The sequence below is a fragment of the Oncorhynchus clarkii genome, chromosome 24 (assembly GCF_045791955.1).
Source record: "Oncorhynchus clarkii lewisi isolate Uvic-CL-2024 chromosome 24, UVic_Ocla_1.0, whole genome shotgun sequence".
In the NCBI taxonomy this organism is placed as follows: domain Eukaryota; kingdom Metazoa; phylum Chordata; class Actinopteri; order Salmoniformes; family Salmonidae; genus Oncorhynchus; species Oncorhynchus clarkii.
The window spans coordinates 15222338-15245099 of record NC_092170.1 but is presented as its reverse complement, the minus strand read 5'-3'; the positions used below and the strand labels follow the sequence as shown (position 1 = coordinate 15245099).

The window sequence follows — 22762 nt, the reverse complement described above, 5'->3', positions numbered from 1 at the left end:
TCACAGTAGCAGGAGAACCACCCTTCCATTAAACTATGTTAAACACTCAGCAGCCATCTTATTTGCTGTGGGAACTTCTGTGTCCTAATCAAGTACATTATCATTTGGGTATGACATGTTTCTGTCAGAGGAAGTAAGAGTAGCCCCCAGGGGCACACAGAGCTTAGAGGTTGGGGACAGATCAGAACATTGTAGTGCAGGGAAGCTAGAAGTTTGAGAAGCTATCTGAGGCTGGTAGTTTGGTGAAAGAGCAGAACATTGCAGAGAGGCTAGGGGGTTGGGAGGATAGGAGGCTAGGTGGCTGGGAGTTTATGGGGCTGGGAGGTTTGGAAGCTAGGGGGCTGGGAGGATGGAAGGCTAGAGGGATCAGAGGATGAGAGGTTAGGGAGCTGGGGGGATAGAAGGTTGGGAGGCTAGGGGTCTGGGAGGATGGGAAGATGGGAGTCTAGGGGTCTGGGAGGCTAGGGGGCTCAAAGGATTGGAGGTTAGGGGGCTGGTTGGCTAGGGTGCTAGGAGGATGGGAGGCTTGGGAGCTGGGGGCTGGAAGGTTGGGGGGCTAGGGGGCTGGGAGGATGGGAGGCTAGTATGCTGGGAGGATGGGAGGCTAGGATGCTGGGAGAGTGGGAGGTTGAAGGGTGGTCTCCTATCTCCTGTTTGACTGGCTGTTGTGGGTTTTCTGCTAGTGTGTAATACTGCTCTATAATCAGTTGTTGATATCACACCATCACACCCATAGTTCTGTTCTCTGTTCTTCTGATTGGAACAGCCCATAACAGTGCTTACTTATTGGACAGCCCATAGCAGTGTCTTCTGATTGGACCAGTCCATAGCAGTGTGAAATTAGAGAGGACTTGTGGCGACTTGGACGGTTGAGGAGCTCCTCGTGGTTCTCATGGCTGAGTTAGGGTTCCATCTGAAAACCATCAAAACCATTTTCCTGAAAAGGAAAACTAAGCTCTCACATCTGGCAACCCTCAGTACAGCTGCATGTTGGCACCGCCATGACTGAGGTATCCATGGTAACCTCCAACGGCTGTCCAATCAGGAGGTTAGCCTGGCGGTGTCACATCAGGCGTGTTCAACGACCACACGGTGACCAGGAGAACAGTTCTATATCTCTGTAATTACATATATAACACAGAATACATATACACACTGCACACACTACATAAACAGACTGCACACACTACATATACACACTGCACATATTACATATACACACTACACACACATACTACATATTCACACTACACACGCTACATATACACAGTACACACACACTACATATACACACACTACACACACTACATACACATACTACATGTACACACACACTACATACACACACTACATATACACACAACATATACACACTACACGTACACGCTACACACACTACATGTACACACTACACACACTACATGTACACACTACACATACACACTACACACACACACACACACACACACACACACACACACACACACACACACACACACACACACATACACCCTTTGCTCCTAACCATGGACGTTTTCATTACGGAGACCGTTTACAAAACAAACAGAAGCAAACCGAGCAAAACGAGAGTTTCTATTGGTCAAATTCAGGTAGGTCCCTCCCCGTTTCATTTGGTTTGCTTCTGTATAAGAAACGTTGAACCCCAACACCAGACTGGCCTAATATACTCATCAGGGTCATGCAGAGAAAGGAAGAGCGCACCAACACACAGACACACAGTCAATCAATCATCAACCCCATTGATTTATAATGCCCTTATTACATCAGTGGATGTCACAAAGTGCTATACAGAAACCCAGACTAAAACCCCAAAGAGCACGGTGGCTAGGAAAAACTCCCTTGAAGGCAGGAACCTAGGAAGAAACCTAGAGAGGATCTGAGGGGCTGTCCAGTCCTCTTCTGGCTGTGCCGGTGGAAATTGGTGGAGTACATGGCCATTAAGGCTAGATTGTTCTTCAATATGTTCAAATGTTGATAGATGACCAACAGGGTCAAATAATAATCACATTGGTTATAGAAGGTGCAACAGGTCAGCACCTCAGGAGTAAATGTCAGTTAGCTTTTCATAGCCAAGCATTCAGAGGTCGAGACAGCAGGTGCGGTAGATAGAGCGAGAGGGATAGAGGGGGTCGAAACAGTAGGTTCAGGATAAGGTCGCAGGTCCGGTGAACAGGTCAGGGTTCCATAGCCGCAGGCAGAACAGCAGAAACTGGATCAGCAGCACAACCAGGTGGACTGGAGACAGGCAGAGCCAGGAGTTGCCAGGCCAGGTAGTACTGAAGCATGGTCTTAAGGCACAGGTCCTCCAGGAGGGGAGAGAGAGAGATGGGAGAATTAGAGGGAGCATACTTAAGATCACACAGTACACCAGATAAGACAGGAGAAATACACCAGATAGGACAGACTGACCCTAGCCCCCCGGTACATAGACTATTTCAGCATAGCTACTGGGGACTGAGACAGTGAGGGTCGGGGGACACTGTGTGCCCCGTCCGACGATACCCCCTGACATGCCCAACCAGGCAGGATATAGCCCCACCCATTTGTCAAACGACAGCCCCCACACCACCAGAAGGATATCAACAAACTACCAACTTACTACCCTGAAACAGTGGCATGTCTTCATGGATGCCAAGGGAAGCTAGGCTTCCCCAAAACATTGACCAAATAAATAAATAATAATTGATATATCGTCTCTCAGCGCCTCTCTGTCTCTGTATGTGTAACCCATCTATCTGATGCTGTCTTGTCAAAAAGAGTAGGATATTGTTGCCGCCCGTAGCATTGAATGCAAGGGAAGCCACCAAGGATTTGGCCTTCCTTGATAAAAATAGGCAATCACCGTTGAGCTAAACTGAGTGAGCTCAACTGTGAATGGTCCTGGCGCACCAAAAAAAAGTGTCAAGAGAAGCCAGTTTGGATTTGGCTTCAGACCAATCACATCGCATACAGCCAAAAGTCATTGACAGAAAAATATGTAATTGTAGCATCTCACCGTGTTATTGTCCACCCGTGGCTAGATACAGTGCCTTGCGAAAGTATTCTGCCCCCTTGAACTTTGCGACCATTTCAGGCTTCAAACATAAAGATATAAAACTGTATTTTTTTGTGAAGAATCAACAACAAGTGGGACACAATCATGAAGTAGAACGACATTTATTGGATATTTCAAACTTTTTTAACAAATCAAAAACTGAAAAATTGGGCGTGCCTAATTATTCAGCCCCCTTAAGTTAATACTTTGTAGCGCCACCTTTTGCTGCGATTACAGCTGTAAGTCGCTTGGGGTATGTCTCTATCAGTTTTGCACATCAAGAGACTGACATTTTTTCCCATTCCTCCTTGCAAAAAAGCTCGTGCTCAGTGAGGTTGGATGGAGAGCATTTGTGAACAGCAGTTTTCAGTTCTTTCCACAGATTCTCGATTGGATTCAGGTCTGGACTTTGACTTGGCCATTCTAACACCTGGATATGTTAATTTTTGAACCATTCCATTGTAGATTTTGCTTTATGTTTTGGATCATTGTCTTGTTGGAAGACAAATCTCTGTCCCAGTCTCAGGTCTTTTGCAGACTCCATCAGGTTTTCTTCCAGAATGGTCCTGTATTTGGCTCCATCCATCTTCCCATCAATTTTAACCATCTTCCCTGTCCCTGCTGAAGAAAAGCAGGCCCAAACCATGATGCTGCCACCACCATGTTTGACAGTGGGGATGGTGTGTTCAGCTGTGTTGCTTTTACGCCAAACATAACGTTTTGCATTGTTGCCAAAAAGTTCCATTTTGGTTTCATCTGACCAGAGCACCTTCTTCCACATGTTTGGTGTGTCTCCCAGGTGGCTTGTGGCAAACTTTAAACAACACTTTTTATGGATATCTTTAAGAAATGGCTTTCTTCTTGCCACTCTTCCATAAAGGCCAGATTTGTGCAATATACGACTGATTGTTGTCCTATGGACAGAGTCTCCCACCTCAGCTGTAGATCTCTGCAGTTCATCCAGAGTGATCATGGGCCTCTTGGCTGCATCTCTGATCAGTCTTCTCCTTGTATGAGCTGAAAGTTTAGAGGGACCGCCAGGTCTTGGTAGATTTGCAGTGGTCTGATACTCCTTCCATTTCAATATTATCGCTTGCACAGTGCTCCTTGGGATGTTTAAAGCTTCGGAAATCTTTTTGTATCCAAATCCGGCTTTCAACTTCTTCACAACAGTATCTCGGACCTGCCTGGTGTGTTCCTTGTTCTTCATGATGCTCTCTGCGCTTTTAACGGACCTCTGAGACTATCACAGTGCAGGTGCATTTATACGGAGACTTGATTACACACAGGTGGATTGTATTTATCATCATTAGTCATTTAGGTCAACATTGGATCATTCAGAGATCCTCACTGAACTTCTGGAGCGAGTTTGCTGCACTGAAAGTAAAGGGGCTGAATAATTTTGCACGCCCAATTTTTCAGTTTTTGATTTGTTAAAAAAGTTTGAAATATCCAATAAATGTCGTTCCACTTCATGATTGTGTCCCACTTGTTGTTGATTCTTCACAAAAAAATACAGTTTTATATCTTTATGTTTGAAGCCTGAAATGTGGCAAAAGGTCGCAAAGTTCAAGGGGGCAGAATACTTTCGCAAGGCACTGTAGCTAGCAAAAATGTGCCCTTTCTTAAATTAGCCATGAACAGAGATGGGGATTTGGCCTTGGTTTTACTTAATTCTCCATACTGGCCAATGATTATAATGGCGATTCTGACTCAACCACAAATTCATACATTGTGCCCCTGGCCTGAGAGGATGGAAGTTCAATATGTAGCTAGATGTAGAAGGCTAATGTTAACTAGCTGGTTAATCGTTGCCCATGAAAGGAAGTTAGGCTAGCAGCAAGCGTTTTAGCCAAGTAGTCTAGGACAAAAAAAAATAAAAGCGTGTACTGTATGACAGAGTCATAGACCATTTCAGAAACATGAAAGAGAGGAGGATGGCATTGGCGTTTTTCTACAAGTAGGGTGAGTCAACACACTCATACACACACACACACACTCATACACACACACACACACACACACACACTCATACACACACACACACACTCATACACAAATCAGTACCATATACATACACATTATATTTTGCTTAGGTTGATTGGACCTTTTAGTTGTCACTGTATTATTTTTTAAATGTTTTATTTCCCCTTTATTTAACCAGGTAGGCAAGTTGAGAACAAGTTCTCATTTACAATTGCGACCTGGCCAAGATAAAGCAAGGCAGTTCTACACAAACAACAACACAGAGTTACACATGGAGTAAAACAAACATACAGTCAATAATACAGTAGAAAAATAAGTCTATATACAATGTGAGCAAATGAGGTGAGATCAGGGAGGTAAAGGCAAAGAAAGGCCATGGTGGCAAAGTAAATACAATATAGCAAGTAAAACACTGGAATGGTAGATTTGCAGTGGAAGAATGTGCAAAGTAGAGATAGAAATAATGGGGTGCAAAGGAGCAAAATAAATATATACAGTAGGGGAAGAGGTAGTTGTTTGGGCTAAATTATAGATGGGCTACGTACAGGTGCAGTAATCTGTGAGCTGCTCTGACAGCTGGTGCTAAAAGCTAGTGAGGGAGATAAGTGTTTCCAGTTTTAGAGATTTTTGTAGTTTGTTCCAGTCATTGGCAGCAGAGAACTGGAAGGAGAGGCGGCCAAAGAAGGAATTGATTTTGGGGGTGACCAGAGAGATATACCTGCTGTAGCGCGTGCTACAGGTGGGTGCTGCTATGGTGACCAGCGAGCTGAGACTAAGCATAGGTGTTTTGATGATGTGCTGAAATAGTGGAGACAGCTCCTGGTCTAACTTTCCGGTGTTCTACATCAATAGTTGTTTAGTAGTCCGAAAATGTCGGACAGATGTTGCTCTCTGGTTTTGTGATGAATTTATTCTGCCACTGTGTATTTTTATTGTCTCTGCCTTTAGGCTTATATATCACAGTGTCAAGGCATACGAACTAACAGGTTATAGAGCAAACAATGCAATTATCACAGCACATAGGTTGTAATATGGCATTTTTTCCCTGGCTTGGCTTCACCAGTGATTTTACCCACGCACTGCTACTGCCCTGAGACAAGGCAGAGTATAGCCCACGAAGATCTCCCCCACCACACGAGCCCGAGGGGGGCGCAAGACCGAACAAGAAGATAAAGTCAGTGACTCAACCTCCTCAAGTCGAGTTTAGCGAAAAAGGCCTGGCACGACCTGATGCACCCCTCTTAGGGACGGCATGGGAGAGCACTAGTAAGCCAGTGACTCAGCCCCCGTAATAGGGTCAGAGGCAAACACACACACACACACACACACACACACACACACACACACACACACACACACACACACACACACACACACACACATACACACACACACACACACACACACACACACACACACACACTGCTCCCATACTAATGCCTCCCCACAGAGAGCAGAGTGAGGACTATTTTAGCGGTGGTGTCACCCTCCCAGACAGGAAGTTAGTCTGTCAGAAACAGGAAGCTGGCCTGAGAGGAGTCTGATGGAATGCTCTACTGGAATGTTGCATGCTGGGTCCCCAAAGTAACCTAAGCCTCGTGTGTACCCCGCAGTTCTCCCCATGCGCCCTGCAGTTCTCCCCCTCATACATCCTCCACCGCCCCACCTCATCCCCTCCTCTTTCCGCTCACAGAACTTCTCTAACAGATCTCTGTCTGTCTCTCTCTGTCTGTCTGTCGGTCTGTAGGGAGGACCTACAATGATCTGAACCAGTACCCGGTGTTTCCCTGGGTTCTCACCAACTATGAGTCCGAGGAGCTGGACCTCACCCTGCCGGGCAACTTCAGAGATCTCTCCAAGGTACTGTCATTCTGTTATACACCCTGTAGGACTGGAGGAGAGGGGGAAGGAGAGGAACGATGGGGGAAATTGGGGAGGAGGGGTAAGGACAGGAGGGGTGAGGGTCTCAGTCGGCAGGGGGATTTCCATATTAAGGCCCATGCAGGCTGGAAGAGAAAGCCATCTTGACTGGGAAATAATGCAGACATCATAATGCAGACATCATGTGCTCAGTCTGAACCCAGCGCTGGAATGTAGAGAAGGAGCTGATAGTTTAACATCCTGTGTGTCTCCGCTCTGTTTGTTATGTTCTAGTGTCTTTGCTCTGTTTGGCATGGTACTGTCCTCAACTATCAACAGTAGGAGAGTTTATAGTGTCTGTATGATGAGGGCTTCTGTCCCTGTTTAACTTCCTAGCAGCGCTCTCTCGCTCTCTCTCGCTCTCTCTCGCTCTCTCTCGCTCTCTCTCGCTCTGTCAACTCACAGACTCACTGACCTGAAAACAATCGCATTCCTGGCTGAGCTTTCCTTCTCTCTCACTCTGTCACACCCTCCTTCCCCGGTTCCCGCTCTTCCTCAAAGTGCCGACTCCCTGACTCTCTCTGAGCTCCGTTTTCACAAATTTGAAAATATACATTTTCACCTCAGATCCCAGACAAGTGTTTGCAAGGGAGGAAGCAGAGGGACAATTAGGTAGGCAGGGAGGGAAGGAAAGGCAGGAAGGGGGGAAGGAGGGTATGGAAATGAGAGAGGTTGCTGAACTCACGATGAAAACAAGAAATAACTCCAACTAAAGCACCCTGGTAGGTATGTGTACTGATGTCAGTGAATACACTTCCCTCCTAACAGATGTCTATAAGGGTAGTCTCCTCTCCACCTGGTTCATAGCAGTTTCACCCAGCCAGTCAAGAAAGTCACTGTGTGAATATTTCTACTCAGCCCTGTTGGTGATCCAGTGTTCACTCTGGCAGCAGGTCTACCGTAAGACACACACCTTTCCTGTGTCTTCCTGCTGTCGTTTTAGCTAATGTAACCCTGTGGCAGATTCAGTCTGTACACAGCCAGGTGTGTGTGTGCATGTGTGAGAGAGAGAGCCCGAGCCCTCTGGCCTGTGGAGACAGTTATGTATTGTAATGTATTCCAGTGACATCCTCCCATGCTGTTTACAGGCTGAGCTGCCTTCATTACCTTGAGTTCACAGGCCTCTCTCTCCTGACAGTTGTCCTTGGAACCCCAGGGCTCACACACACCTCCAACCCCAGGGTTCCTACCTCCAGATGTACCAGAAAGTGAATTGAACTGGAATGAAGGGGCTTGAGTTCTCACACATATAATCAGATTAGACAAAGAGCAAGGGAGAGAGGAAATAGGGAGGAACTCGGAGAGAGAGAGACTGTGTGTTCTGAACGGAGTCATGTAAAACCACCAAACCACTAAAACATCTGTGCATCCCAAATGGCACCCTATTTCCTATATAGTGCTCTACTTTTGACCAGAGTCCTATAGGGTGCTGGTCAAAAGTAGTGCACTATGTAGGGAATACGGTTCCATTTGGGAAGCAATGATCCAGTGATATTTTGTCCTCTGACTCAGCTGCTCACACCATGGGGTCATGTGACTACCAATCAGGAAGTGGGTGCCAGTACCAGCAGGCCAAATGTCCTTTAGCTCCTGGATGATACACCACTTAATCCTCTCACACACCTGAAATTTACCTGCTGATCAGCCAGCCAGTCATCCGTGTTAAATCCAACTGAACAGAGTGTTCTCTGCCTCAGGGCCACAGTGGCGCATTCCTACTGTCAGATCACAGGGAGACACACAAACACACCCAACCATACACACACACCCTCCATGTCAGCGGTACAGTGGTGTGGTGGAGCGGTTCATTAGGTTTTAATGATTATTTCCTGGTGACTGACAGGTGGCTGATGGGAAAGGGAAGCTCATCTCCTCATAGCTCTTAGTTGATGGAGTGGAAACGCTGATAATCCTATATGAAGGCATACTGAGCGTGTTCTGCTTAAGAATCTAGAGGTTTATCATGGCTGTTGTTCTACCTGTTTTTGTGTGTTTCTGATAGGAAGTGACTCTGTCAAAACTTCTCTCAGGGAGAAACAGCCAAAGCTGTGAAGTGACAGCAGACATATGTACCTGATCTACTTTACCTCCTAGCTACCGTTATGAAATGGAGAGGGAGCTTGTCCATACTGGTCTTCGGACCTGCGGCCTTATGAACCAGAGCCCTTCACGTTTTCGATGGCTCCAAAGCTAGCTCACTTGGAAGAGAAATTATATTTACATTTGGGTCATTTAGCAGACTTTTTTTATACTGGTGGGAATCAAACCCACAACTCTGGCATTGCAAGCACCATGCTCTATCAACTGAGCCACACAGGACTCTAGTGTGCACATATGTGTGCATATATACAGTGCCTTCAGAAAGTATTCAGACCCCTTGACTTTTCCACATTTTGTTACGTTACAGCCTTATTCTAAAATGTATTAAATGAATTGTTTGCCTCAGCAATCTAAACATAATACCCCATAATGACAAAGTGAAACAGGTTTTTAGGAATTTGCTCCAGGTTTTTTGAAATTTGCTCCAGGTTTCCTCCAGACGTGATGCTTGGTATTCAGGCAGAAGAGTTCAATCTTGGTTTCATCAGACCAGAAAATCTTGTTTCTCATGGTCTGAGTCCTTTAGGTGCCTTTTGGCAAACTGCTGTCATGTGTTTTTTACTGAGAGGTGGCTTCCGTCTGGCCACACTACCATAAAGGACTGATTGGTGGATGCAGCAGAGATGGTTGTCCTTCTGGAAGGTTCTCCAATCCCCACAGAGGAACTCTGTCAGAGTCACCATCGGGTTCTTAGTCATGTCCCTGACCAAGGCCTTTCTCACCCGATTCCTCAGTTTGGCCAGGCTGCCAGCTCTAAGAAGAGTATTGGTGGTTCCAAACTTCTTCCATTTAAGAATGATGGAGGCCACTGTGTTCCCAAATTTTTTGGTACCCTTCCCCAGATCTGTGCCTCGACACAACCCTGTCTCAGAGCTCTACGGCCAATTCATTCGACCTCATGGCTTGGTTTTTGCTCTGACATGCACTGTCAACTTTGGGACCTTATATAGACAGGTGTGTCCAAATCATGTCCAATCAATTGAATTTACCACAGGTGGACTCCAATCAAGTTGTAGAAACATCTCAAGGATGATCTCATCTCCTGTAGAAACAGGATGCACCTGAGCTCAATTTCGAGTCTCATAGCAAAGGGTCTGAATACTTATGTAAATAAGGTATTTCTGTTTTACATTTTTAATACATTTGCAAACATTTCTAAAAATTACTTTATCATTATGGGGCATTGTGTGTATATTGATGAGGCAAAACATTTATTTAAAATCAAATTGTATTGGCCATGTACATATGGTTAGCAGATGTTATTATGAGTGTAGCGAAATGTTTGTGCTTCTAGTTCCAACAGTGCAGCAATATCTAACAAGTAATATCTAACAATTCCACAACAAATACTTAATACACACAAATCTAAGTAAGGATTGGAATAAGAACATATAAATATATGGATTAGCAATGTCAGGCTAAGATGCAATAGATGGTATAGAATACAGTATATACATATGAGATAAGTAATGCAAGATATGTAAACATTATTAAAGTGACTAGTGTTCCATTTTTTAAAGTGGCCAATGATTTCAAGTCTGTATGTAGGCAGTAAGGATGCAACGGTACAGTGGGCCCACGGTTCGGTATGTATCACAGTTTGTGGGCCACGGTACGGTATCGGTATCTTTATATTTAAGAAAAGCTGGGCAGCCCATCAGGAAGTCCAGGACTCAATTGCACAGGGCGGGGTTGAGACTCAGGGTCTCAAGCTTAATGGTGAGCTTGGAGGGTACTATGGTGCTATGGTGTTGAATGCTGAGCTGTAGTCAATGAACAGCATTCTTACATAGGTATTGGTGGCTCAGTGGGCTCATCGGGCTTTCATGCCCCTGCCTCAGCCAGCTCGTCAGGTTCTCATGCCTCTGCCGGATCGCCAGGCTCCCCTGCCTCAGCCAGCTCGTCAGGTTCTCATGCCTCTGCCGGATCGCCAGGCTCCCCTGCCTCAGCCAGCTCGTCAGGTTCTCATGCCTCTGCCGGATTGCCAGGTTCCCCTGCTTCCACTGGCTCGTCAGGTTCTCATGCCTCTGCCGGATCGCCAGGTTCCCCTGCTTCCACTGGCTCTTCAGGCTTTCATGCCTCCGCCGGATCGCCAGGCTCCCCTGCTTCCACTAGCTCGTCAGGTTCTCATGCCTCAGCCAGATCGCCAGGCTCTTCTGCCTCAGCCGGTCTATCAGGTTCCCATGCCCCAGCTGACTCGACAGGTTCCCATGCCTCAGCTGGTGTGATAGGTTCCTACGCCTCAGCTGGTGTGATAGGTTCCCGCGCATCAGCAGGGGTGACCAGTCCGCTCCTGATCCCCGAGTTCGTCGCCTTTGACGCCGTCCTGTGGCTGGAGCCGCGCGTCGGGGAGGGGGTACTGTTCCGTATACTCCCTCTCCCGTCTCTAGGTCATAACTAGGGAAGGGTCGTTACATTAATTTGCCTTCTCTGCTTAGTTACTAGTAGCAAATCCTATTGATGTTTTTGAAAGAGTTAACAAAAGTTTTTGCTGAAAGGTTTGTTTATGTCGTAGCAAAGGTTAGCAATGCAGCTAGCTAGCTGTGCAGCCAAACTCTCATAGACAACTCTGGAGATTTAGTGGTGCTAGTCATGCATATCACCCTTTACTGTATCAGTGTTTTATAGACTGCTACCGAACTTCAGAAAACTTATACCATGAGAGAAACCACCCGAACAAAGAACTCTGAAGAACTAGATTGTAGCTGTTCAAGATGCTTCTTCTGACAAGCCCAGAGAGAAAACAAGTTTGACTTCTCCTGCACTGTACTATGATGTAATTTCCTTTGAAATATAAAATGCAGTATGTGTGTCTCCTTGGGAGTTAGCCTAGATATTACCACACTAACTGCAGAACTCTCTCTTTCTCTGCGTTTCACACACTCACAAACACACATACACACACACGCTCCTCTTGGATCCTCCACTTTGGGGTCTCTACTCTCTGCAGTCAGAGAATGATCCTAATTACATGTGATGAGTGATTTATCTAGTGTAGCATGTGACAGCCCTATAATCCAGCAGCTAGGTTTGATCATGTCTTGTTTGGTGGTGGAGGTAGGTATCACTAGGTCAGGTGTTATTTATGGGAGTGAACTTAGAAGGCGCTAAATGCAGAGCTGTCTAAAGCACTTGTTTTTATTGTCTCCTTATCATGTCCTGTATTTACATAATCACCTGATAATAGGTAGTTGGTGATTACTGTGTGTTAAAGGAATGGTTGAGGATAAGGTTTGTTGTCACTATTCTACTAGCCATGGAAGGGGTCCCAAATGGCACCCTATTCCCTATGTACTGTAGTGCACAACTTTTGACCAGGGCCCTATATCCCCATCTCCCACCTAGTATCTATTTTAGCACATTAGCTTGCTAACATTAGCATCCAACATTAGCATTGATAGTTCCATCAATTAACCTTAAGTAAATTAGTTGTTAGTACAATCAACACACTTGACATGCCTGGTTGCTTTAAAGTGTATTTATATCAAGAAATCAAAAAAATACCACACTATAGCAAAGTTATCTAGGTAGCTAGCTGTCGCACATCAACAACAGAGAAGGTCAGAGTATAGCCAGAAATGGATGTTGTCTTGTTTGCGTGAACTAGCCAAAAAAAATGTGTTACCCAAATGGACCCTGGTCAAAAGCAGCATAAAATATAGGGAATAGGGTGCCAGGTTGCTGGTGCTGCATGCATGTGAAAGGCTTAGAGCTTAGAAAGCTCTTATGGCCACTTAAGACCCAACACTATCTACCATGTTAACAGCTTTTTAATGTCTTACTAATGAGCTAGTTCAGCAGGCTAAAGCCCCCCATATATTTTTAAAGGCTAAGAGCTGTCTGTGAGGGTGACAGAGGAAGCCGATAAGATGTAATGGACAAGACACACCATAACCAACATTAGCTGTGCGCAGTAGATCACCTTCTGTGTATCGAGGAACGGTGGCGATTTAACATGTAGAATAGTCTGGAAATGAACAGAAAATGACAGCAGATGTTATGTGGTCAGAGGCGATATGACTTCCATCTGCTACTTTTAACCATTTGTCGGTGAGGTTTTGTCCTTAAGATGCGATGTGTGTTAAAGGAATGGTTGAGGATAAGGTTTGTTGTCACTATTCTACTAGCCATGGAAGGGGTCCCAAATGGCACCCTATTCCCTATGAACTGTAGTACTGTGGCCATAAGCTGCTGGGTTTAGTGGAAATATTCATATTGACCGTATTTGGGGTTCTTGGCTAGCTATGAGACCACGTTAGCTCTGAGACCATGTTAGCTATGAGACCATGTAAGCTATGAGACCACGTTAGCTATGAGACCACGTTAGCTATGAGACCACGTTAGCTCTGAAACCATGTTAGCTCTGAGACCATGTTAGCTCTGAGACCATGTTAGCTCTGAGACCACGTTTGCTCTGAGACCATGTTAGCTATGAGACCATGTTAGCTATGAGACCACGTTAGCTCTGAGACCATGTTAGCTATGAGACCATGTTAGCTATGAGACCATGTTAGCTCTGAGACCATGTTAGCTCTGAGACCATGTTAGCTATGAGACCATGTTAGCTATGAGACCACGTTGGCTCTGAGACCATGTTAGCTATGAGACCACTGTAGCTCTGAGACCATGTTAGCTATGAGACCACGTTAGCTCTGAGACCATGTTAGCTATGAGACCACGTTAGCTGTGAGACCATGTTAGCTGTGAGACCATGAGACCACGGTAGCTCTGAGACCATGTTAGCTATGAGACCACGTTAGCTCTGAGACCATGTTAGCTATGATACCACGTTAGTTGTGAGACCATGTTAGCTGTGAGACCATGTTAGCTGTGAGACCATGTTAGCTGTGAGACCATGTTAGTTATGAGACCATGTTAGTTATGAGACCATGTTAGCTATGAGACCATGTTAGCTGTGAGACCATGTTAGCTGTGAGACCGTGTTAGCTGTGAGACCGTGTTAGCTGTGAGACCGTGTTAGCTATGAGACCATGTTAGCTGTGAGACCGTGTTAGCTGTGAGACCATGTTAGCTGTGAGACCGTGTTAGCTATGAGGCCATGTTAGCTGTGAGACCGTGTTAGCTGTGAGACCGTGTTAGCTATGAGACCGTGTTATTTGTGAGACCGTGTTAGCTATGAGACCGTGTTAGCTGTGAGACCGTGTTAGCTGTGAGGCCATGTTAGCTGTGAGACCACGTTAGCTGTGAGACCACATTAGCTATTAGACCACGTTAGCTATCAGACCACGTTAGCATTGAGACCATGTTAGCTGTGAAGCCATGTTAGCTGTGAGACCATGTTAGTTATGAGACCATGTTAGTTATGAGACCATGTTAGCTATGAGACCATGTTAGCTGTGAGACCATGTTAGCTGTGAGACCATGTTAGCTGTGAGACCGTGTTAGCTGTGAGACCTTGTTAGCTATGAGACCATGTTAGCTGTGAGACCGTGTTAGCTGTGAGACCGTGTTAGCTGTGAGACCGTGTTAGCTATGAGGCCATGTTAGCTGTGAGACCGTGTTAGCTGTGAGACCGTGTTAGCTATGAGACCGTGTTAGCTGTGAGGCCATGTTAGCTGTGAGACCACGTTAGCTGTGAGACCACGTTAGCTATTAGACCACGTTAGCTATCAGACCACGTTAGCATTGAGACCATGTTAGCTGTGAAGCCATGTTAGCTGTGAGACCATGTTAGCAATGAGACCATGTTAGCTGTGAGACCGTGCTAGCTTTGAGACCGTGTTAGCTGTGAGACTGTGTTAGCTGTGGGACATGTTAGCTGGTTGTCAGAACCGGGTTGAAACCCAGTTTGTCCTATTATCTGGCTGTGCTGTCCAGCTGCAGCTATGATTGGGCTAAGATGACTGAGACCAGCCTGGTTCCTCCTGGATGTTTACCAGCAGACTTCCTGTAGCCCACAGCCCAATCACAGCTGGCCCCATACGTCACTATTATCACCTCGTAAATCTCAGCAGATCTCAATAAACTTCTCTTTCATTCTCTCTCATTGTGCTAACATCGATGTGGACGGTCATTACGTTGGAGGGGAAAGAAAGGAACGTAGAAGGAAACCAGACGTGACCAGTTGGTTTGGAGTGAGAGAGTTGAGCGCTAGTCATTCCTACTAATGCCATGTGTTCTGTGCCACATAGAGGGAGCTATGGGCTGTTGGAACATAATGAAGATGATGAGAAAGTCTGGCTGCATCTCATATGGAAGCCTATGTACTATATGTCCAGGTCCTTCTGGTCAAAACGAGTGCACTATATAGGGAATTGAATGTCATTTGGAAAGCAGCTTTTTGTGTTGTAACACTCTCATTAACTCTAGTCACGGGAATACTGGAGTAACGGCACAGTCTTAATGATTTGATATTAAAGTAATTTTATTTTTAGTCGTTGGTCTCTCCACTAGCTGCAGCTGGTCTGAATCAAGGGCTTTGTTGGGGTAGATTTCCCATGATTCCTGTGGTCAATCTGAGACACGGATACACACCCTCCCCCACTGACCAATAGCACTGAGTGTATTAACAATGACTGCCAATATACCTTCAATGGCTGCCTGTTGGCCAGGGTGATTGAGAAGGCAGACAAACCATTCTCCTGTACATGTATTTTAATGGCTAATTAGATTGTCTTAGAAACACATGAGAAAGCAAAGGCTTGGGACCCAGAGTGAGCCTCAGTGTCATAATATTGGCGTAGGGCGCGTCACAAATGGCATCATATTACCCACATAGTTAGTGGCATCCTATTACCCAAAGCTAGTGCGCTATATTGGGAATGGGTTGCTATTTGGGACCCAGAATGAGTCTCGGCCTTATACAGAGAGTCTGGGACCCAGAGTGTAATATTGACTTGGCTTCTGTTCCTGTGTTATGGTGGAAGTATTGAAACATGCTATCAAAGGTCAATATTTGGGTTGTAAAGTCATATATTTCTTGTTTTATCCATTGACTAGGTACGTAATTACTGTAATATCAATTGCAGGCCTTACTAAACTCCTGTGGCCTTTTTTTGCCATGACAACATGGCGGGCCATATTAAATTGTCTCATTTGGTTCGGGGGCCTTGTGTTTGACAACCCTGATCTAGGAGCTGTCTGTCTGCTAAGTCTTTAAAATCAGTTATATACTGAACATCATACTCTATCTACTGTATGTACGTAACTTCTGTTTCTCCCTCAGCCAATCGGAGCGTTGAACCCCAAGCGTGCAGTGTTCTATGCAGAGCGCTATGAGACCTGGGAAGAGGACCAGACACCCCCATATCACTACAACACCCACTACTCCACCGCTAACTCCACCCTGCTCTGGCTGCTCAGGATAGTAGGTACTCTGTACCCCATCCACCCAATACCCTGTTCCCTGTACCTGGAAAAGGGGTGGTTGATCAAACAAATATATAGGTTCATTATCATTTCTACACTTTCTATCTGACTTTAGACTTGTGGAGACAGACGTATGTCATTCTTTATCCAAAATAAAATGTTCTAAATGGCAGCTAGTACAGTAAGTTAGTTAGATATTGAGTCACACAGTCCACACAGTTGAAAGCATATTGATACCACCTAGTGCTTAGTAAATACCAATGGAATCTAAATTGTGAGATATAGGGTTACCCCTCCTGGGGTTTGTCCATATCTGATATGTTAGGCAGCTCGTTAATTGGAGAAAGCTTGATGGGGAGTCAGTAGCACCCCCCTGTTCTCCCTTTGCCTGCCACTCTCCCCCTCCTCTCCCTACATCAGACCACTGTCTCCATCTCAGACTGGGAACACCACATACAGTATCAGCAAATTAGCACCGTCGCTCCCGGCTACCAGGAAGCACAGTAGTTAATACTCCCTAAGGCATTGGGTAATGTACAGTAGGGGAGGACAGACAGACAGACAGACAGACAGACAGACAGACAGACAGACAGACAGACAGACAGACAGACAGACAGACAGACAGACAGACAGACAGACAGACAGACAGATAGACAGACAGACAGGCGCACGCTAGTCTGGCACATGAACATCAGATATACAGACACAGAAACACATCATTGATAAAGAGGTCGGTGGAACTCAACCCAAACAATGGAAATGCCATGGAAACGCGTGGAGGAAAGATCCCGAATCTCCTCATTGCCCCCCAGGAAAATTATTCTACATTTAGGCTATTGTTTATATGTTATTCAGCCAAAGTCGGACTTTAGTAATCACATTGTGGGCCTGTGACAATACATGACAATCGTGACGGATTTGACAAATATCCACTTTGTTAGATCCAATTTGTCGAATGTGCACCAATCTGGCATCCTTCTTCTATCCCCCACAGTCTGCGTTCCATTGACCTCTTTACCGAATCTAGGGTTCCAATAGAGATTCTCATTGCCCTTATCTCTGTCACAACCAGTAGAATTCAGCCATTAGCTCTCCTTAGGGGAGCATAAATTATTCACTCTGAACATGCAATAGAAAATCTAGTTCACTGACAGTATGGTTTGGTATGGTGTTTGTGTGTCCATGAAACATCCTTTGCTCAACGTAAAATGTATGTGTGTTTTTTCTTGCAGGAGCCTTTCACCACGTTCTTCCTGAATGCTAACAACAACAAGTTTGACCATCCAGACCGGACCTTCTCAGCCATCACCCGCTCCTGGAGGCACTGCCAGAGAGACACCTCAGACGTCAAGGTGTGTGTGTGTGTGTGTGTGTGTGTGTGTGTGTGTGTGTGTGTGTGTGTGTGTGTGTGTGTGTGTGTGTGTGTGTGTGTGTGTGTGTGTGCGCATGCGTGTGTGCGTGCGTGCGTGCGTGTCCATGAAACAACCTCTGCTCAGTGTAAAATACTCTGCATCTACAGTGGGTCTGATGCATTCCCTGTTCATCGGTATACAACCCAGAAGGAAACGTCACAATAAAACATATACCATGAATTATAAATAACACTGTGCTCAAACTCTGAGGAACAGAGACATGGTACACAGTGAATAACTAAAGCACTTACAAATACATAGTTCATTTATCGCTATATTAAAAAAAAACTTTACTTTAAAAACAAAGGAGTGCTGTACTGTATGTGAACAAAGGCTGAAGACAAAGAAAGAAATAAATCCTCTCAAAGGAGCAGACAGAGGATGTGTCCCAAATGGCCCCTATGGGTCCTGGTCCAAAGTAGTGCACTATATAGAGAATGGGGTGCCATTTGGGATGCAAGCAGAGGAACGCTGAACCACCACAGCCACTCTGTAACACAGCGGGAACAGCTCTGACCTCAAAGTGTCAGATATTTCTAGAACACCCCACGTCGGGTTAGTGTTGCCCCAGGCAATTAATAAAGCATTAATGACAAAAGCTATTTAAAATGTAGTGTTTTATGTCCGGACAGGACTTTTCCTGGCCTCGGCTTGTGGTGGAAAGGGAGAGAGCAGCACACCAGCTAACATGCCCTGTTAACAAATACATGCTACTTTAAACTACTTGTATGTCTGTCTGCCTGTCTGTTGAAACACACAGAACATGGCTGCTGGTCTATCGGCACAAAGGAGAGAGTGACAAGATATTACAACAGCAGCTGTGTTTCATTATTCTGCTAAATTGTTTTACCTACACACACTCAGTTCTACCTACACACACTCAGTTCTACCTACACACTCAGTTCTACCTACACACACTCAGTTCTACCTACACACACAGTTCTACCTACACACACTCAGTTCTACCTACACACACAGTTCTACCTACACACACTCAGTTCTACCTACGCACACTCAGTTCTACCTACGCACTCAGTTCTACCCACACACACACTCAGTTCTACCTACACACTCAGTTCTACCTACACACTCAGTTCTACCTACATACACTCAGTTCTACCTACACACACAGTTCTACCTATGCACTTAGTTCTACCTACACACACTCAGTTCTACCTACACACACACAGTCCTACCTACGCACTCAGTTCTACCTATGCACACAGTTCTACCTACGCACTCAGTTCTACCTAAACACACTCAGTTCTACCTACACACACAGTTCTACCTACGCACTCAATTCTACCTACACACACTCAGTTCTACCTACACACACACATTTCTACCTACGCACTCAGTTCTACCTACACACACACAGTTCTACCTACACAAACACAGTTCTACCTACATACACAGTTCTACCTACTCACACTCAGTTCTACCTACACACACTCAGTTCTACCTACACACATACAGTTCTACCTACGCACTCAATTCTACCTACACACTCAGTTCTATCTACATACTCAGTTCTACCTACACACACTCAGTTCTATCTACACACTCAGTTCTACCTACATACTCAGTTCTACCTACACACTCAGTTCTACCTTACTCACACTCAGTTCTACCTACACACACTCAGTTCTACCTACACACATACAGTTCTACCTACGAACTCAGTTCTACCTACACACACAGTTCTACCCACACACACACAGTTCTACCGAGTTTGCCAAAAGGCACCTAAAGGACTCTCGGACCATGAGAAACAAGATTCTCTGCTCTGATGAAACCAAGATTGAACTCTTTGGCCTGAATGCCGAGCGTCACGTCTGGAGGAAACCTGGCTCCATCCCTAAGGTGAAGCATGGTGGTGGCAGCATCATGCTGTGGGGATGTTTTTCAGTGGCAGGGACTGGGAGACTAGTCAGGACAGAGGGAAATAGATCCTTAATGAAAACCTGCTCAGGACCTCAGACTGGGGCGAAGGTTCACCTTCCAACAGGACAGCGACCCTAAGCACACAGCCAAGACACTTAGGTACACAGTTACCTACATTCACAAAGTGTAACCTACTGTCGTGATGTTGTATTAGTTAATGTTACGACTGTTGTTCATCGAATTATTAAATGTTTCTAATGGCGTGATTAACTGAATCAAGCAATTATTAACTCATTAACCTGGGGCACCATGGGAAAACTAGCTTTTATTGAGTTTCTATTTTCCAAATTAACTCAAAGAATATCAGAATATCGATTTTACAACAGCCGCTAATTAACCAGTCACCTCTACAATCTCGTTCTGAACATCGTATAATCCGTGAATCTACACGGACCCGGGTCTCACCAATGAGTTCGTACCACTCCAATCTTAGTTGAATATTTATTTACTAGAAAGCTAAAATGATGATAAAAGATACACATAGACAAAACACACTATAGGCTATTGATTAGAACTCAGTATAACGGGCCAACATACTATGGTGCGTGTTACCCAAAATGGGGATGTCAAAGAGAGAGAGGAAAAAGAAAGTACACGAGAGAAATATACATTTGGGTGAATTTGTCAGCTATGCTATTCTAACCCTAGCCTTGCCCCAAACTGCCACTCTTATGGGTTAGAATATAATGATGTAATTACGTGGGGATTCTCTGCGTAGACCGTTCAGGGGACTGTTCAGGCTGCTCGATGACGCACTTCTCCGGCGCACCTTTCTGGTCATCCTCACGATGTCAGTGTCCTTTTGGCTTAGGAGTCTGTTCCCTCACCCTTGCTCTGGAAGGGGTCTTCTGAGGACAGACAGCTCTGCAGCTCAGAGCTCACAGCATAGGAATGAACCCTTTTAGATACCACGATTCACTGGGATTGGATGCTAAGGGGGTTCGACTTGAATTCACCCGCTTAGACACAGCTACTCATCCGTAGCTTGGGTAGAAAAATATTTCTTTGTCTTCAAACTTGTGTTGCTTTCTGGGTTCGTTGACTTTTTAGCGCTTGGCTGCAGCTTGGGTCACGTAGTCTTCTCTGGAAAATCTTTACTCACAGGTTTTATACCCTCGTGTCAGAAGTGGGCGTAACCGCCTTTAGGGCAATTCTCTGGGCGTACCAAGTTATGAGGGCAAGGTCTAGATTTTACTCAAATCCAATTTTAGACAACTAACCTCACATTTCATCATTCCCAAAACATTCTCTTTGATTTGGATATATTCCATACAACGTACAATGTATAAACATCAAACATATACTAGGAAAACTCTTCACGTTACAATGTTTTCGTAATAACGTCATCTATTAACCTTTAATAACAAAACAAAAATGACATACATTTTCATATTCCATCTATCGTCATGACCACCATTGTGGCTGACGGAAAACATTGTTCCAAAGTCCCTTTATTTCATGTTTAATGTTCTGAGGTTGGTTCTCCATAGTAACAGGACAAAGGAATTTGTTTGTGGCCTGAGATTTACCAGGGCCGTGAGGGGTCATAAAACCCCCTCATCTTCAGACCCTTAGATCTCTCCTTCTCTGTTGGGGTTGAGAGATAATCTGTAGGGTTGTGGTCTCCTGTAACCTGACCTGATCAGGACAGTCATGACTACATAATGACAAAGAGTACAGGACCAGGGGGAGTAGGAGGGGGGCCATAACAGCGTTGAGCTGACCACCTACAAGAGCAAGTCATTGTCAAGAGACCTCGTACCAGCATTCCCCCCCTCCACCCTCCTCCCCTTCACAATACATGTTTTAAGTGTTGCTCATCCGTGTGTGTGTGTGTGTGTGTGTGTGTGTGTGTGTGTGTGTGTGTGTGTGTGTGTGTGTGTGTGTGTGTGTGTGTGTGTGTGTGTGTATGTGTGTGTGTGTGTGTGTGTGTGTGTGTGTCATGCGTGTGCATGCGTGTGTGTGTGAAAGAGGGTGAGGCAGACATGTCTGTGAGTAGTCAACAGTCCCAGTAACACAGTCCCAGTAACACCCCAGAACGCTACAGTGTGTCACCTGAAGGGACCCAGCAGAATTTAATATAGCTAATGCTATGGAGGCAGTTAGCTGACAGGCTCCATAGATAGCGAACAGGCTCCATAGATAGCTATCTATGGAGGCTGTGTGATTGACTTGTTAAGCCCATTAACAGGCTGTTGCTGTATTAATGGCTGCCAGGGGAGCTGGGCTCGAAAGCGGAGCTGGCAGCTTTAACGGCTTGGTGCTGAGTTATGACAGGGAAGTTTACAAATAGAGAGAGTAAGGAGGGAGACAGAGGGAGAGAGAGATAGAGATAGGTGAGCGAGGGGAGAGAGAGGGGGGAGGGAGGGGAACAGCCTCCAATGTTGTGGTCAGTCAAAGAGTGAAATGTGACCAACACCAGACTCCGGTGTTTTATTGGGGTGTTTCCTGTCATGCCAGCTTCCTCTCTAAACCCTGCTTGTTACCCTCCTGTAGTTATCCTCCCATAGGCAACAGGCCTGGTCAAACTCCCATAGGCCTGGTAAAAACCAACAGCAGCACAGAACACGACAAACACTGCTTTCGTAAATCAGCCCTCATATTAGCACTGAACCAGCTAGGAGGCCCAGCACATTTTAGACACACACAGACACAGCCGCTGACACACACACACAGTCGCTGACACACACACACAAGCCCCACACACACACACACACAAACACAAAGTCACTGACCCACACACATACACACACACCTGACACACACACCTGACACACAACACATACACCTCCTGATAAACACAGGCCTAGACAGAGTTTAAATGGTTTTAAATGGTTTTCTAATGAGGGCTCTGACAGAGAGAAGAGGGAGACGCCACATTCCTGTTGTGCACATGGTCCAATTTACAATTTACAGAGGCATCTGTCAGAGAGAGAGAAGGGGAGGAAAGGGGACTCTGTGATAGGCTGAAGCAGTGGTCACCAACCGGTCGATCGTGATCTTCAAGGCATTCCTA

At 45.4% G+C, this 22762-nt stretch overlaps 1 protein-coding gene across 1 annotated transcript in view; it reads left to right on the top strand.

Moving 5' to 3' along the window:
- LOC139382269 (neurobeachin-like) overlaps positions 1-22762 on the top strand; it is a 318332-nt gene that overhangs the window by 263967 nt on the left and 31603 nt on the right. Inside the window, exons 46-48 of the mRNA XM_071126139.1 lie at positions 6789-6901; positions 16248-16388; positions 17623-17742. Coding sequence (XP_070982240.1) covers positions 6789-6901; positions 16248-16388; positions 17623-17742 — 374 coding nt within the window. The remainder of the gene's footprint in view (positions 1-6788; positions 6902-16247; positions 16389-17622; positions 17743-22762) is intronic.